The sequence below is a fragment of the Zosterops lateralis genome (assembly GCF_965231275.1).
Source record: "Zosterops lateralis genome assembly, chromosome: 5".
Taxonomy (NCBI): domain Eukaryota; kingdom Metazoa; phylum Chordata; class Aves; order Passeriformes; family Zosteropidae; genus Zosterops; species Zosterops lateralis.
Genome location: NC_139766.1, coordinates 54,638,308 through 54,654,971, shown reverse-complemented (window position 1 = coordinate 54,654,971; position 16,664 = coordinate 54,638,308). Strand labels below are relative to the sequence as shown.

Below are 16,664 nucleotides of genomic sequence, written 5' to 3'. Positions count from 1 at the left end.
TCAAGTGCTCAGGTTTTTTTTTCATTTTGTATACGTTGCATTCAAAATTACAATTTTACTCACCTGCTGTGTGCTGTTCAAAAGTATGTTTATTTCCTGTAAATAGAATTAAAATTTGTGATTGAACTTGTGAAACTATTTGTGTATCTGTGAAAGAAGTGTGCAAGCAAATTGGAACTCAAAGAAAAAGGGAGTTAAGAGGGACTGATTAGTCAGCTAGAAAAAGCCAGAGCTTGCAGCTTTCCAAAATACTAATTTAAAACTGTGCTTAAGTGAAAGTCCTCACATCACAGCTCTGCACCATCATCTGTGGAAAAACAAAAACATGTTACACTCTGTCCTGTTCCAAGGGGGAATATCACAACTTTGGCAATAGCTTTGGGATCTCTTGGCTGAGAGTGTGACCTGACCCGTCCTTCCTGCCTGCCTTCTTTCCTTCCCTCTCTGCTGCAGGGGGGTGATAATAGACGCGTTTTTCTGTGCTGAGATCACCTGGACATGGCACACAGACTCTCACAGCGTAGCTATGATGTCTGACAGTTTGTTCCATTAACTTTATCGATTTCCTTTATGGTGGCAGTCTACATTTAGTTATCACTTAGTTCCAGATGCCCTAAAGCTTTCCTACAGCTGAAAAGAACCAGCTGTAGCATGTGCTGGGTGTGTGTAAGGAACAAACTGAGGCACTGCACAGTACTGCAACCTCGCAGTAGTTACTGAGGGAGAGGGAGTGAACATTCTCTGTTCTGGGGTATAAGTGTGCTGTTCATGGCACAACTCAGTAAAACTCAATTTCATTCACATCCATAAATAAGGTGTTTGAAAGGGGATTAGAGACTACCTTAAAACCATTAGCAAAGTTCATGTGCATGATATTTGGATTCATTGTAAGCTCTCATTTCAGTGCCAGGTGCTGCTAATGTTCTTCTAAGGGAAGTATTTTAGCTCTGCACAGACATAAGGACACAAAAACTCAAGACTATATTGTTTGGATAAAACTAGTGGGGATTAAAACTAAGGATTATATCCAGTAGGGGATTTGGGCAGCACAGTATCCCCAAGCCAGGTGCTTTATTCCCTGTCCCTCTGCCTCTAGCAGGGTTACAAGTTACCGTTTTGGCTCTCCAGATTTATTCCTAAGCATATCATGTGGCTGTGGGACTGAGCCATCTTCTGCAGCTGGGATGAGGGGGTTGGTTTGCCACCAGCTTTGCACACAGCCTAGCAAAAAGGACGTGCTGTGGCAAATCTCTGAGGTTTCACATCCCAACATGCAGAGAACATGGCAGGAACTGGAGTGTCTGTTGTGCCAACACTGCTCCCAGGAGAGAGGAGCAGGTTAGAAAGCATCCAGACAACACTGAAAGGATGATACAATTGTAGGGCTGGAAACCCACTGGAAGTTGCTCTATAGAAAACCCAGAAGGTGTTTTTTAATTTTACTTTGGTATTTCCAGTACTTTACAGCATGTGGAGGGTTATTTAACCATCTCTTGAGAACTCTAGCAGCTAAGATTTGCTGGAATGTTTTGTGCAAAAAACTGCATGTTAAACTGGTATTTCTTTGCGGGGGGTGGCAGCTAGAGGGTTTGTTGGGTTGTGGGGTTTTTTTTGTTTTTTTTGTTTTTTTTTTTTAAAGCATTAAACAGAGGTCCTTTTGTATCAATAACACTAAAGTGTTAGGGGAGGGAGCTGCTGAGTGTTCAGCCACACTTACCAACCTTTGGTCAGAGCTATTTCATGCAGAGTTTCCACAACATGGATTTTTGCAGAAGCTGTTGCCTCTCCTTTGGCATTTGATGCGTGGCACTCATATTCCCCAGCGTCCTCTTTGCTCAGAGGAGATATCTAAGGGAAGAAACATACCCCACTCCCTCAGTGAGCATCTTGTGCACTGGTAGAGGTGATTATATTTTCAGGTATCTTACGTAAATTCTTTATGTCAAACTCTGTCCTCTCCTCTATTCCCTCTCTGATTTTGCAAGTGGTATGCACACTTCTGCAGGCTAGACAGAGGAAGGGTGCATGCACCAGGTAAGACTGGAAACAGCAGCTACCCTTATCCTTCATCTCTAACTCACACAGGTTGCTTTCCTCTAAATTCCCTGTCTGTTGCCATTTGTCTCCCGTGCTGTTCTTTGTTCATGAGCAATTTGCAAACTGCACTCTGCTGTCTGTGCAGCCCTGTGCATACACAGAGTACTTACCAGCACCCAGCCAGTCACTTCGTGTTTCTCAGGGCCCCCCCGGGTCTGAATAGCCAAGTTCTCCCGGTCCCCAGGCAGAAGCTCCATCCTCTGGACACCATACTGTCCTCGAATTATCTAAACAGAGGGGCAGGAATGGGTAAGAATTTTGGGGCTTACTTATGCTGGAACTGCATGCTGAACCATACCTGCACATAGATTAACATTAAATATACAGGAATGTGTTTTGTGCAGCAGCAGTGTATCTCTAGTGTCAGAGTTTCACCTTCTCCTCCATGTAGTGCAGCCACACCACCCTGCTGCCTCACCTCAGCAGCAACAGTGGCCCAGTTTTCTGGTACGGATGGTGCTGGGCAGTGGGGTGGGCCAACGTGCCCTGTGCTGATCTGGCCTCATAGAACTCGTGTGTGTGTTCCCAGGGGTGTGTTCAGCCCTGCCTCTTTCTCTGCAGCAAACCAGGCAGTCCCTCTGGTAGGCACTACATCAATGGGAAAGCAGCTCTGCAGTCTTTCCCCAGTATCTGAGCCCAGAGCACAGCACAGGATAAGTGGTACTCAGCCCTTGTTACCACCAGGTCAAGCAGTCTCTCAGCCATGAGGAAGAGGCATGAAAAGCAGAACAGCATTGACAATCAGTGTAAACTCAGCATCTATTCATAAACAAACAGAACACACTGCCTTGAGTCAACAAGCCCACACTGTATGCTCACCTGACAGTCTGCTCTTGAACCCCTACCCTTGCTGAGTCACAGCAAATTTTGGGCCAATCTAGGCTTTTTCTCCATAGTATCTTTAAGTATTAATGTTTCAGCTTAATTTTAAGACCCTTCACAAGTGTGCACAAACCTGTGGCACTTGAGGAGGCTGCAGGCACTGCAGGCACCAATGCAGTGACTCTCAGCCCTACGGCCAGGATCCTCTCCATTCAACACTGGCTCCTGTCCTAAGCCAGATGTTACCAGTGCTGCCAAAATCAACATGCTGCTGGCTACTGGAGCTAAATGACTGCCCATGTGGTTCCTGTTCCCGACGTGGGCGATGTCTAGCCACCTCAGAGTCCCTGCTGCCAGTAGGGTGGAGGTGAAGGCAGGTCAAGGGACATTCCCTACATGCTCAGAATACCAGGTGCTACCACGAGACACAAGTCCTGTCTTGGCTCGGGATCAACGAGAGTTTATTTTCTAAATAATGTCTAAAAATTAAGCAAAACCAGATGTTTGGGGGTGGACAGTACAGCAGGGATGAGAGAACTCATCAAAGAGGTGTGTTTCTACAGAGAGATCTGCTATGGTCTTTGTGCTTATGAGGCACTTTGAGCCACCTCAGGTTTGCTGTGCTGTTAGAGCTCTTAGCAGGGCCCTTACCTTATTCCAGATGAGGACGGGGGTTGGGATGCCAATGACTTCACAGCTCAGGTAGATTTGTGCTCCTGTCACATTCCAGATGTCCTTAGGAGGAGTCACAATGGAGGGTCCTGCAAAAAGGGAGAAAAGCTTTTAAGTCCCAGGTGACCGCAAGCCTCCCTCCACGCTAAACCTTTTAAGTGGTAGCCAGTCACAATTTTGAGGATGAGGTGAAGGTGGTCCCTGCTAGGAGCAAAGTTCACTGGACTGATCCTATATCACAGCACCTCTCTCTCCAAAGTGACACACACACCCAGCCTTGAGCTATCCAGACCGATGGGCACTCGCCCCAGATGAAAACTCAAGTGTTGAACAGTTAAAGTGATGAGTCCTCCTCCTTGCAAGGTTGAGATAAGAAGTAAAATACAGTTTGTATTCTGTTATCTCAGAGACCAGCAGTACCAACTGCTGGCTCTGCTTGCCATGCAGTCTCCCAAGTCAGCTGGCCTGGAGGAAAGGACCCCCAGGAGACAGGGTGCATCCCACTCACTCTATCATGCCACGAAGAGGTTGCCCAACTTTGCAGCATCCTTTTTCCCAGCCTGATTTCAATCCCATGGCTGTGGGCTAGCAGAATTCAATGTTACGCTCTTCCTGTTTTACCTGTGTGCAATGCTCAGCCAAAGAAGGCCAGCTGGGTGGTGGTAAAGCTCTCCATGGGCGAGATCTGAGAAGGGAGTAGGTGAATGCAGAGCTCCATTTTTCTCCAGAGCACTCCAATTCCTGGTTAAATAGGGTGTCATTTCTAAAGCAGATCAGAGCAGGGTTGTTTTGCAGATCTGGCTGGAGATGTTTATCCCTCAGGCTGGGAAATGCTGGAGACATAACCCCTATCCCAGGAAGGGAAGAAAGGCCTTTTCTGTTCAATCCCTCTTTAGTGAGGCTGTTTTGTAAAATGCAGCTATTAATTCCCCACAGTAGGAATTGCAGACCAAAGGAGCACAGAGTGTTTATTTCCAGTTATTGATAGCTTTAAGAACTCCACAGACAGCTTTCCCCCTTCTGTTTTGAAGATGCACGCAGTAACAGGAAACTAAAGCTCCCATTACACTCCATCAGGAGAAGGCATTTCCTAGGCAGACAGATACTCCAGAGCCAGCCTGACAGAAGCTCCTGGGTATACTGGCTCACAGACCACACACAGCTCATTCCCAGCCCCATAAAAGTGGGGCAGAAATGGGGCCCAATGCTCCTTATGGGTCCTGAATGTGCACTGATTTCAGCCCTTCATCATTCTACCCTGCAGCCATGTTGCAGACAGTGGCGTGCAGGTTTCAAGTGCATCCCACTGCACCATCTTCCAGCAGAAAGCTGGTATCTTCCTCCTCATGATCTGGGAGCAGATCCACACTGGTATCACCAGCCAAAGGGTATCAGCCATGCTTCTGTTTTAGTCCAAGAGATGCTGAGGTGGTTCCTTGCTCCTGAGCAGCTGGTGCAAACCCAGAGAAGTGTTTGCTCTTCTCTTTCCAGACTTCTCTTTCCAGGAATGATTGTACACAGCCTGCTGGTAGGAAGCTGCTAAGAGACCAGGGGTAGCTGCACTCAACATTCTCTGTTACAGAACTATCCCAGTTCTTATTTTTAACAGGAGGCAGCTGTGGAGAAGCAGAAAAGTTTTATGTGTAGCCCTGGGCGATGGTTGAAACCACACCTAATAGTCAGCATGGGCTGGTTTCCTGGCAGACATCACAACCCAGGTGCTCCTCATCTGCACAGAGATGAGTCTCTCAGCTGAGAAGAGGACTTAAACAGCATTTCAACATCCTGCTGAAAGTTTTCTGCCCTGAGTACCCCACAGTGGCCAGCCCAGGGCATTGCCATTCCCAGGATGGGGCCACCTCAGGTCATGCACTCTGTTCCCCTTACCTAGTGCAGCATTTCCTGCACAGCCCAGCTGTTCTTTTTCTGTTGTCCCTTAAACAATAGGGATAATAAGGTGCTTGGAAGCTCTGATGGGCCATAATGTGCCCAGGCAGCTGGGCCGGATCCATACTCTGTGTGGGACCTCCAGCTGATATTCACCCAGCAAAGCCTACTGCTCCTGCCTTTATTTTGTTGTCCAGCCCTCCACATGCAACTTGTCTTTCCTAAAGCAGAGCCTGGGACTTGTCCCCAGCTGACAGGGCTATGTCTGCCGCTGTATGACACCCTGTCACTGGGGTTCTTCCATAAGGCAGGAAAAACACAAGTGTCCCCCAATGGTCATCATCTCTCACCAGAGAAGATGAGAAATCCTGACTCTTACATTAAAAGCCAGGTGGAATTTAAGGCATTGTTATCCTCATCCAGGATCTGGCTCAATTCTCCCCTGGTTGGGAACTGGCAGCATTTGGCACACCACTAAATCCACTCCCTGAGGTGTTACAGTCTTGGTTACTGCTGAGTTTGCCCCTTTGCCAAGAGTTCAGACACCCACTTGCCCAGAGGTGTTTATTCACCCTGCCAGCAGGAACAAGTCACACCATGATTTTTCAGCAGCAGCTGCTGTCAGGGGAGAAGAGACAAGGAGTTTCTATCTACCTCCTGGGTGAGGAGAAATTGTTTATCTTCTTGGACATTGCCTGCACAGCCTCACAGCAAAGCCCTGTCTGGCTTGGCACAGCAGTCACAGAACAGTGAGAGCTTGGCTGTTACAAGCTAGTCCTGAGCTCAGGATGTACATCCTGATCCAACCAGGCAGAACATGACGTTCTACATTTGGCTGCAAAATGAGCTGGAAGCATCCACAGGCCTCTGCCTGTATCTGACATAGCTCTGAGGCCAGGAGGGAATACACATCCTGAGAGATGCAGCAAGTGTCATGGGAAAAGTCACTGTGCTCTCTCTGGGCATTTGACTTAAATCCATATAGCCAAAACTCTAGAACTGGACTTCTTCTCATTTATTTTTATAACTAAAAATAAATGAGAAAGGCCAAGAAGTCATCAGATTTGAAGTCAAATCACAACTGGCCACAGCAGTGGCTAAACTCTCACCACAGTGAGCTGACACCCAGGTGCATGACAGTCACCCTGCCTACTGCCTGTGCTGGTCCCACTCATGCTCACTCCCACAGTCCCCCAAAGTGGACAGAGATGGACAGATGATGGGGCAACTTGACACAACAGGAGAGGCAGGGGATAGCGGAGCCTTGCATGCACTTCAGAAGATGTGAGGACACTCCCTCCTCCAAGTGCCCCTCTTGCTTCAGGAGTTCTCGTGAAGGGAGCGAAGCTGGGACTGAAAACAAGCCCACCTTGTACAGAGCAGATGTCTTGAATCTTACCAGCAAGGAGCACCCCCCCCCGGCTCCACCATCATCCTACCTCCAGCACCTCAGAGACCTTGCTGCTCTACTGGCAGCACTGCCCACAGGGTGATGGTTTCTCCCTCAGCCTCCTTCAGGCTGAGGGCTGCACCTGCCCGTAAAAATGGTCACCACCATCAAGGTGGCTGAGTGGTCTCCACTGTCCTTCCAGGGACACTGTGGATGGACAGATGCTCCCTGACTGCACAAGAGCTCCCTGACCAAGATGACAGCCCAGGCTGTTGATAGAGATCAGCTGCTCTCCACAGGCACTTCAGGCATTTCCTCCATGCTCTGCCCATTGTTTGTAAAACAAACAGCTCTCCCTGGCCCAGGAAGGCGCTTTTTACAGAGCCCCAGAGCTCATTCACCCTGGGACAGAGCCTGAAAACACTTTTTCTGCAGCTTGACAGCCTGTGTTATGTCAAAAATAGCAGCTGGAAAGGAGTTCCCATTGTTTTATGTAGTTGCTTTTCTGCCCCAGCAATGTACACAGCAGAACCCCTGACGTCCTCAATGAGGCATTATTTGGCATCTGTTCCTGACACCCCTCCTACACCAGGCACCCCTTCTGTGCCCAGCCTCAGCTGGCAGAGACCCAGCGTGTCCCAGCCTACCCACTTGTCCCTCACAACTGAGGGTTAGCAGGTCCTCACCAGTCTCCCTTGGGTGTTCACACACAGAATCAAATAAAAATCACACAGCAAGCAAAGCAGTAACCTTTTTGCTAAAATCAAGGGGCATCAAGGTATGTGACTTAAGGCAAAAATCAGCTGGACATTAAGAACTGTGGGCTATGTCCTGGTGCTTGGGAGTGTGTGGAAGACCATGAAGACACGAAGCCATGTACCACATGCTGAAGCTCACATGGGTGTCAGCTTGGCTCCCAGCCTTCCTGCACACTGCACTGCCCTGCCACAGCCCCAGGTTGCACACAGGCTAGGAACACTTCCCAAGAGGACAAACCCAAGCAAAAGCTGAACATTGTTCACTCTCACAAGCTATTGGAAACTCTGAAAATAAACCCTCCCTAGTCTCCTAAGTTGCTGGTACTTTCCCTTCAAAATTACTTTATATGGAAAAAGGGAAACCTTCCATAAGCATCATGTAGTCATTTTAGCTGGCATAGCCTTAGCTGCTCCCTCCCAGGTCAGTGCCCTGTGAGAGGCAGCAGCAGACGGGAATTGCAAGCAGCTCCTGGCCTTCCCCACTCCCAAAGCTGCTCATCCTCCTGTAATCTGCCTTTGAAGAGACTAAGGAGTTACAGAAGGAAGGGAGTGTTGGATGCTATGTCTGTTTGGGCGCTCCCCCTCACATTTCAGCAGGCTCTGGAAAGGCTGCAAACGCAAACACAGCTTTGCCCCAAGCCCTGGAGACTGAGTCAGCATGAGGAAGGGCCCTGGGCCATCATCATTCTGCCATGGTACAACTCCTGCTTTCCACACCACTGGGGTCAGCGTGGTGCACACCACTGCCACTGGAAATCCCAGCCCTGCTGTTGGACCATGGTTTGGGAACGCTGCCTTCAGAGACCTTCATGACCTTCATATCATAGAATCATAGAATGGTGTGGGTTGAAAGGGGCCTTAAAGAACATCTACTTCCATGAGCTAAAGCCTGGAAAGAATGTGAAAAGCTTACAGTGGGAGACAGAAAAAAAGCATGGCAGCATTTATGCATGGAAAAGCAAGCAGAGCTTTCAGAAATCCGACCTGATTAGACTTGTTACGCAGTAATCTCCTATTTAGTTCTAACCTCAGTCAACCTCAGCCCAACAAAGGATTTAACACTTTTTTTTTTTTAAACACAGCATGCCTTTCCAGCTACAGAAAAAACAAACATAGGGTGGAATTTGCTGATCAGTAATCATTCCTTCCTAGTGAATTTGGGTATGCTGTGATGATTGAGAATGAATACACAGGTGAAATACAGGATCCTCCTGAGCAGTGAAGCCTTTGCATAGTCCCTGACATACTGTTGCTCTCTAGGACTCTGACAAGTAATACATTAAACAACTTCCATAGCAGCTTTTAGCACAGTAACCATAAAAACTCAAGCTCCAATGAACCAAAACTTTTTTGAATAGTGGAACACCTTTTAAGGAGGAATTTATGACCTGTGCTACAACAGTGGGAGTCCCTAAAGTTACAGATGAATTTTAAATCACCAGTATTTTTGAACATTGAGAGCAATGAACAGCAGTGTTCAGGCGTCAGTCATGAAACACAACAGAGTCCAGGAAGGCTGGATGTGTTTAAAAAAAAGAATTGTTGAATATTCAAAAGCAGACTGTCCCCAAGTGTAGAAAGATCAGGGAAAAACACCAGCCTCATTAAACAGAGAACTTAGGCTGGAATTTAGGAAAAAAAAAAGGAGAATCTATCTTCTCTGGAAGAAGGGTCAGGTAACATGGGACAACTCTAAGGATGCTGTGAGGTCATGTAGGAGGAAAATAAGAAGGGCGAAAGCCCAACTAGAATTTGATTTGGCCACTACAGTTAAAGACAAAAAAGTTTCTATAAATATACTGGCAGCAAAAGGAGGGTCAAGGAGTGTCTCCATCATTGGTTGAATGCAGAGGGTAATGTAGTGACAGGGGATGAGAAAAAGGCAGATGCACTTAATGCCTTCTTTGTCTTAAATATCAGGGCCAGTTGTCCTCAGGATACCCATCTCCCAGAGGTGGAAGTTGGTGATGGGGAGATAAGCAAAACCCCCACAATCCATGAGGAAATGATGACTTGTAGAAGGGAATACAGGTGACCTCAACCCTGACAAGTCACAGCTATAGCCAATAAAGATAGGTGTGATAAAAGGGAGTGGGTTTGCTGGTGAGGGGGAATCATGAAGCAGGAGGAACCTTGAGGAAGAGGCAATGAGAGCATCATGAAGAAGAAGAATCCTGGGGAGAGAGAATCACTGCTGTCAGGTCAGTCTGGGTCTGTACTTAAGAGCCTGGTGTTAGAACCTGCAGTCATAGTCTAGTGAGGTAAAAGTCTGCAGTCAGAGTCTGCAAACCAATACAGGCGGTCATAGTTTAGCAGGAAATAACCAGCAGTCAGAGGTTACAAGGCAAACCTACAGTAGGAGCTTGCTGCAGCCAGAGTCAGTGAACAGTTGGAGTCAGGATGGCTGAGCTGTAAAGAGGAATAAACCAGGACCCTTTTTACACAATGATAAACAAGAAGTCTGTGTCTTGGCTCACTTCCACTCTCTAACAAGAGGGCTGCTGCAACAATTAGTGACCTGCTGTGCCAATTAGACACTCAGGAGTCTGTGGGCCCTGACTGGATCCACCCCAGAGTGCTCAGCCACAGACTCTCGAGATGCAGCACAGAAATGCTGGAAAGATCCACCTACGAAAACAACGCTTTCCTTTATAGTGGAAGACAGCAGGTAGCAGGCCATGGCTGCAGGACCCTCATTCCCACCTGATGAAGAAACTCAAAGCAGATTCCCAGGAGAATTAGGGAACTCAGTTCATTTTCAACCACAGATGACTTAGCAAAAACTTTTCTAAATCTTTCCCCAGCAAATACAAAACCACTCATGAAATGTGTATATTCGATTATAAGTCCCTTAAAATCCAGAAAAGGAACAAAAGGAGGAAAAAACTAAAGTAATCTGAGCCTCTTATTAGCAAATCTAGAAGAATTTCTTGCAAAATGTGCCTGGTTATGAACTATATTTTGTGGTGTCTAGAGTTGTGAACCTTTTTATTTAAGGCAGCTGTATCAGGAGAAGATGAGCTAATCTCAGTGATAACAGCAGTCCGCCATTTCCCACAAGTTTTTTTTTTCCCAGATTCCTGTTTTTGTTCTACTCTGGTAGTGGATTAAAAAAATAAAACAAACCACCCTCAAAATATTTCTGGCAAAGCCTCAACAGCTGAATTTGGATGGAATGAGCCAACAGATGTGATTCATGTTTCTTGCTTTGAAGTTGACCTGTGGGAACCTGGCAATTCATTTCCAGCACAGATAAACCTTTATGGAACAGTGAAGCATCAGCAAAGCAAAACCACTGATGGGGTATTTTTGCCCCTGGGGCTGCCAGTCTCCACACGAGCCTGACAGTCACAATCCTACGTCCATCAGCCTGTTTTTTTAAACCCTATGGATAGCGAAGAAGCCTTGAATCCACCTTCTTCTGAGCCCTAGAGCTGGTGTGTGGCACCTTAGCAAAAAAAAAACCTGCTATGAGGGATGCTGTCTGGGCGTCTGGGAAGCCAGAATGATACTTCTCTAAGGGGACAGCACAGCTTCAGTGACTGGGATCTCCTTGCTGGTTAGATTTAGACAAATTTAATGCTGGCTACAGTCAGTTGTAAAAAAATCTCTCCCAGTTTTGCTGTTCATCTGTATCCTGTGGGAGGGATCCTGTGAGCCCTCATCATCATAAGGAAAAGCCCTGCATCTTCCTAATGCTGGGAAAACACTTTCATGGAGCCACAGAGTTTTAAACCCCATTCAGATGAACAGAAATAAAGCAAACTGCTTGGCAAGCCAGCAAATTTACCCTTCACACAGAGAGGCCCTGAGTTTCTACCCCCGGGAGGCCTTTGTAGGTAAGTACAAAGCAGCACCAGTTCCCCTGAGAGTGAAACACTGTCCTCTGAAGTCTGCTGAGAGCTGCTTTGTGGTACACTACATTTGAGGAAGAACAAGAGTTTGTGTTATGCTCCCTTCTGTCTTGGTGGAAGCCAAAGAAAAAGCCTTGACTGACAACAGGAAAACAACCTGGAGACTCCCAACCCTGTTGGAACAAGCATTAAGGACTTCAAACCATATAATGAGGCAACTTTGGCAGTATTTCCAGCAGTCACAACACATCTCTCAAAGCAGGTATTTGGTGGTAGCTAATGATAAGAAAGACTCGGGTATTTGTCCCTTCCTGCATTGGTTAGGCAACATGTCAGTGCCTGGTATTTTTCAGCTCAGAGATCATCATCAGGAATCCTGATAGTTTTTTTTTTAATTGAGGTTGGTGCTTTGAGGTTGTTTTTCTGCGTGGCTTGAGCTGAGCCATTCAACCCTAATTCTTTATGCCAGCTGGCTTTGCATGGCAGTGGGTACCACAGTCCTCCTGCCCCAGGTCCTAACTGGCTGCAAACAGCCTCAGTGTGTGCACTGCAAATTGAATTTCAGCCGACATTCCTGAAGCCACCATCTCCTTAAGAGGCACTTCTGAACATCTGTGCACAGCTGTGTGACAGCAGTGACAGAGGGCAGCTCCCCAGCTGTCAGAGCAGCCTCCCCTCCTGCAAAGGGGGCCACCAGAGGAGGCACCTCAGACTGCCTGTATCTGCCCCATCAGCAGGCTTCTGCTGGTGTGTCTGGACCTGCCCTGCCTGCAAGACCTGGCAGCAGACCTGAGCTGCAGTTTCATAGGCAGAGAGCAAACAGACAATCCATTTAAAGTCAGTGTTGGAAAGCAGATGGAAAATTTCACAGCATCTGTGTCCTGTATCCTCAGCACTGTCATTAGCTACAAAGAGGCTGCTGGGACACACAGGTAGAGATGGGATGTGGGTAGTGGTGCCCTGTCAGGGAGCAGGGCAAACCCAGGGCCAGCTCTGAGTGCAAGTGTGAGGTCAAACTAGGAGCCCAGGCAGCAGGGTGCACCATGGCATCACTGCCTGCTCCTCCAGAGCAAAAAGAGAGACAGCTTTTTCTGCTGGCACAGCACAAAGATCAGCCAGGCAAATTCAAGGAACTGGCAGGCAAGTAGGATGCCTTTTTCCAGACATCTCCAACAGTCTTGCCCACATAAAACCCACTCCAGAAAGGACAAGCTGGATCCTTCCATCTGCCAAGTGCAGGTAGAGCAAGGGTTCTTTCTGTCTTTTCAAACTCTTCTCAACTGTGTCTTCCTTTGCCCTCCAGCAGAAGTTTTGGCTGCTGCAGAAATAAATTTTTCTGCATGGCTTCATGACTTTTGTGCAAAACACAGACATCACATCAGAGAGGTCTGGGAAACAACCAAGGACAGGGTCAAGGCGAATTCTTCAGGGCTGAGAACGTGCTCCTTCCTTTTGCTATTTAATATCAAAGAATGATCCAACAGGATGTGCGAAACAAGTCTTCCTTCTCCAGCTCCACTTGAACAAAAAAAAATTTACAAATCCCAAGAGCAATCAAACAGTTAGGACCCACTGCTGGAAACATATGTTTCTGGATCTCTTCTTAGATACTATCTTGAAAGGCTGCTCTCTCTTGGACTGAAAGGACGTGCAAGGGCATGCAGACCCCTCAAAGCCCATCTACCACAAGCAGGAAGACCAAGTACCCTGTCACCCAAGGACTTCTTTCTGTGCAAAAACTGTCACAAAAATGACTGATCCTGCCTGTTTGTGGTCTCCCTGTGTTGGATCCCACCCTAGATAGTGCCTTAAGGAGATCGCAGATTGGGTGGGAAATGGCAAAAAACAGAACTTCTACTATTTGACTACCAGACTATTTAGGTCCTTCTAGAAACCTAGAAAACTGCTGTCTCCTATCTGGAAAGATGCTGGAAAAGTCTCCTGTCAGGCTGATGGGATGCATGTTCTTTCCTGTCAGTGTTTCAAAATCCATGTGAAGATTACAGCTCCCCACCCTTCCCACCCAATGCTCCTAACTGCCTGGAGGCCCTGAGGGATACAGAAATACTTCCAGATGTCTAGCATGGTTGTGGGATGAGTCCCTGCCTCTGCTGCAAGCCACAGAGCAGTGCATATCACCAGAAAGCCCACGGCACAAGGAAGGATCATGTAGCTGAAGGAAATCTCTGAAGGGTCAGTTGTGACACCACTGCTGAGCAGCCCCCATCCATCCTGCCCCCTTCCCTGAGATGCTGGGTCAGAGCTCTCCCAGTAGCAGGTGCCAAAAGAAGAATAGGTCCCCTGAATGATGGAGGGCAGAACATTTTGCCAGGTACTCTGTGCCACATGCTCCAGTGAAATCCTTAAACAAGTAAACAGCCTGCTAAAGTGTCTTGCTACAGATCTGCACACCTGAAGAGACCTTCTCCAAGGAAGGGATGCAGTTTGTGCATGGAATGGCCATTCCACTCTGAGACCCTTCTTCAGCAAAGCTGCTGCTGTGAGGATCAGAGGACAGAAATGGTCCTGTGGGACCTGTTGGAGGCTGGCAGGTCAGTAACCTTCCATGTCCCCTGCCAGTGGCTCATGTTTGCATTGACCTCATCAAACTCTGTCTCCATAGTCTGGATCAAAGCCCCACCAGGTCAAATCAGCATCCAGTCTGGGACAGACACTAGGAAGTACAGCCAAGGGTTGGGACAATATCTTACAAGCATCAATACCAGTTTTGCAATGAATTTCCCCATTATTTTGGGCAAGACAAGTGAGAACACAGCTGCCTTCTCAAGTAGGCACCTGAAGCATGACACCTTTCAAACCCATCTGCTCCCTTGCCTGGGCTGGCAGAGCCAAGAAGCAGCCTGCATTTTAAGACTCCTGAGGCCACTGGGCAGGAAAGGCTCCTCCCAAATACTAGACAGAGGCAGGGACTGAGGCAATTCTCATCTCATTCCACTTTACCCTGAAGGCTGAAATTCCTTCTCTCCAAGAGTTAATACTGTACCACACTGTTTCTGGCTAATATGTAAGCCTAATGTTTTGGACACGGTTTGTGAAAAGCCAGACTGGGCATTTTACAGGCAACATCAAAGCACATAACCCAGTTCTCACCCAGTCTTCCATGCCTGCCTTGGGAGTTTCAGAAACATTTTTTTGCTAACATACTTGGCCTCAGTTATGAGAAGCAATGAGAAGGAGGAGGTGGAGGTTGTGACCTGCACATACTGTGTTTATGAGAACACTCCTCTACCAAAACAGCACTGACGCTGCAATCTTGTCCTTGAGATGTCTGGTATATGGTTTGCATGCTATGTCTTACCCCTCCCTCCCACCCAGCAAAAACCACTCTCAGAGGCCAGAATTTCTAGGAGATGCTCCGCAGCAGAACAATTTCTTCCCTGGGCACTATCCCTAAGAAAAAGTTTGGGATGACTCAAGCTCCTGGTTGGAAACACTGCAAGTGCAAACCGCTACGTGCAGCTCACAGGTTTGAACAACTCACTGATTGTTTTCATTTTGAACCAAAGCAAGCCAGTGAACTTTGGCTCTGAATTTCTGTGGCTTTCACATCCATTTAATCATTTCCTTTCCTCTCTGCTTGCAACCATCCTGGGCAGAACACTCCCCTGGATAGCTCGCCTCTTTTGTTCCATCTCACAGCAGCCCCCATTGCAAGCTTCAGGCAAAGTACGGAAAGTGAGGGCGTGTAGTTCCAGCACCGCTGGAAGCCAACAGTGAGTGCCCAAGTTCCTCTGCGTTTCTGGGGCTGCTCCGAAATGTTACTTCAACTTCAGGCAGCGCCATCCGCCTGGGACTCTCCAGTCCATTTAAGGTGGCTCTGAAATCAAGTCGGTTTTACACAGAAGCACCCCGGCAGGAGGAGCCCTCGGGAGGCGCGGCGTTTCCCCGCGAAGCCGGGCGGCAGAGCGGACACCCCCGGGGCGGCAGAGCGGGCATCCCCCGGGCGGCAGAGCGGGCATCCCCCGGGCAGCAGAACGGGCATCCCCCGGGGCGGCAGAGCGGGCATCCCCGGGGGGCAGAGCGGGCATCCCCCGGCGGCAGAGCGGGCATCCCCCGGGCAGCAGAGCGGGCACCCCCGGCGGCAGAGCGGGCATCCCCCGGGCAGCAGAGCGGGCATCCCCGGGCGGCAGAGCGGGCATCCCCCGGGCAGCAGAGCGGGCATCCCCGGGCAGCAGAGCGGGCATCCCCGGGCGGCAGAGCGGGCATCCCCGGGCGGCAGAGCGGGCATCCCCGGGCAGCAGAGCGGGCATCCCCGGGCGGCAGAGCGGGCATCCCCGGGCAGCAGAGCGGGCATCCCCCGGGCAGCAGAGCGGGCATCCCCGGGCAGCAGAGCGGGCATCCCCGGGCAGCAGAGCGGGCATCCCCGGGCGGCAGAGCGGGCATCCCCGGGCAGCAGAGCGGGCATCCCCCGGGCAGCAGAGCGGGCATCCCCGGGGGGCAGAGCAGACATCCCCCGGGCGGCAGAGCGGGCATCCCCGGGGGGCAGAGCGGGCATCCCCGAGGGGCAGAGCAGACATCCCCCGTCCCGTCCCGCACCCGCCCCGCTCCCCGCCCCGCACCTTGCTCGCAGGCTCCCTTGCTGCGCTGGCTGATGGCGGGCTCTCCGCGGCTCTGTGCGCGCAGGCTGGCGGCGCGGAGCTGGCAGCCGCTGCCGTAGGTGAGCCCGTCGCTGCCGCACACCGGGTAGCGGCTCTTGCAGAGGCAGACGCCGGGCGGGCCGGCGGCGGGGGGCTGCGGGCCGCCCTTGGCCTTGCGGCGCTGGCGGCTCTTGACGCACTCGAGGCCGGGGGCGCAGCGTCCCCCCGCGCCGCCGCCGCCGCCGCACGGCTCGCCCTCGCCGCGCCCGCACTGCCAGCAGCAGCCGCAGCCGTCCCGCACCCGGCCCAGCGGGCAGCCCCGCGCCGGCAGCGCCGGGCACCGCGCCGGATCGCAGGGCCCGCAGCCCCCCGGCACCGCCACCGCCGTGCCCGGGGCGGGCGTGGCCAGCGCCGCCAGCAGCAGCAGCAGCAGCGGCAGCAGCAGCGGCATCGCGGAGGGCGGCAGGGCAGCGCGGCACCGCCCGCCCGCCGCAGCGCTTAAGCCGCCCGGGGAAAACCCCTCCCCGGCGGCGCCGCCCCGGTCACGGCCACGGGCACGGTCCCGGCAGCGGGACACCGCCGCCAT

The 16,664-nt window shown here is 50.1% G+C and overlaps 1 protein-coding gene across 1 annotated transcript; it reads right to left on the bottom strand.

Moving 5' to 3' along the window:
- Positions 1–71: 71 nt before the first annotated feature.
- On the bottom strand, positions 72–16,664 carry IGFBP7 (insulin like growth factor binding protein 7; the record flags this gene model as incomplete). The annotated part of the gene is made up of 5 exons (XM_083861089.1): positions 72–307; positions 1,722–1,848; positions 2,208–2,324; positions 3,571–3,680; positions 16,061–16,664. The coding sequence occupies 5 exons, from the start codon at positions 16,662–16,664 to the stop codon at positions 288–290; spliced, it is 978 nt and encodes a 325-aa protein (XP_083717215.1). The 3' UTR covers positions 72–287.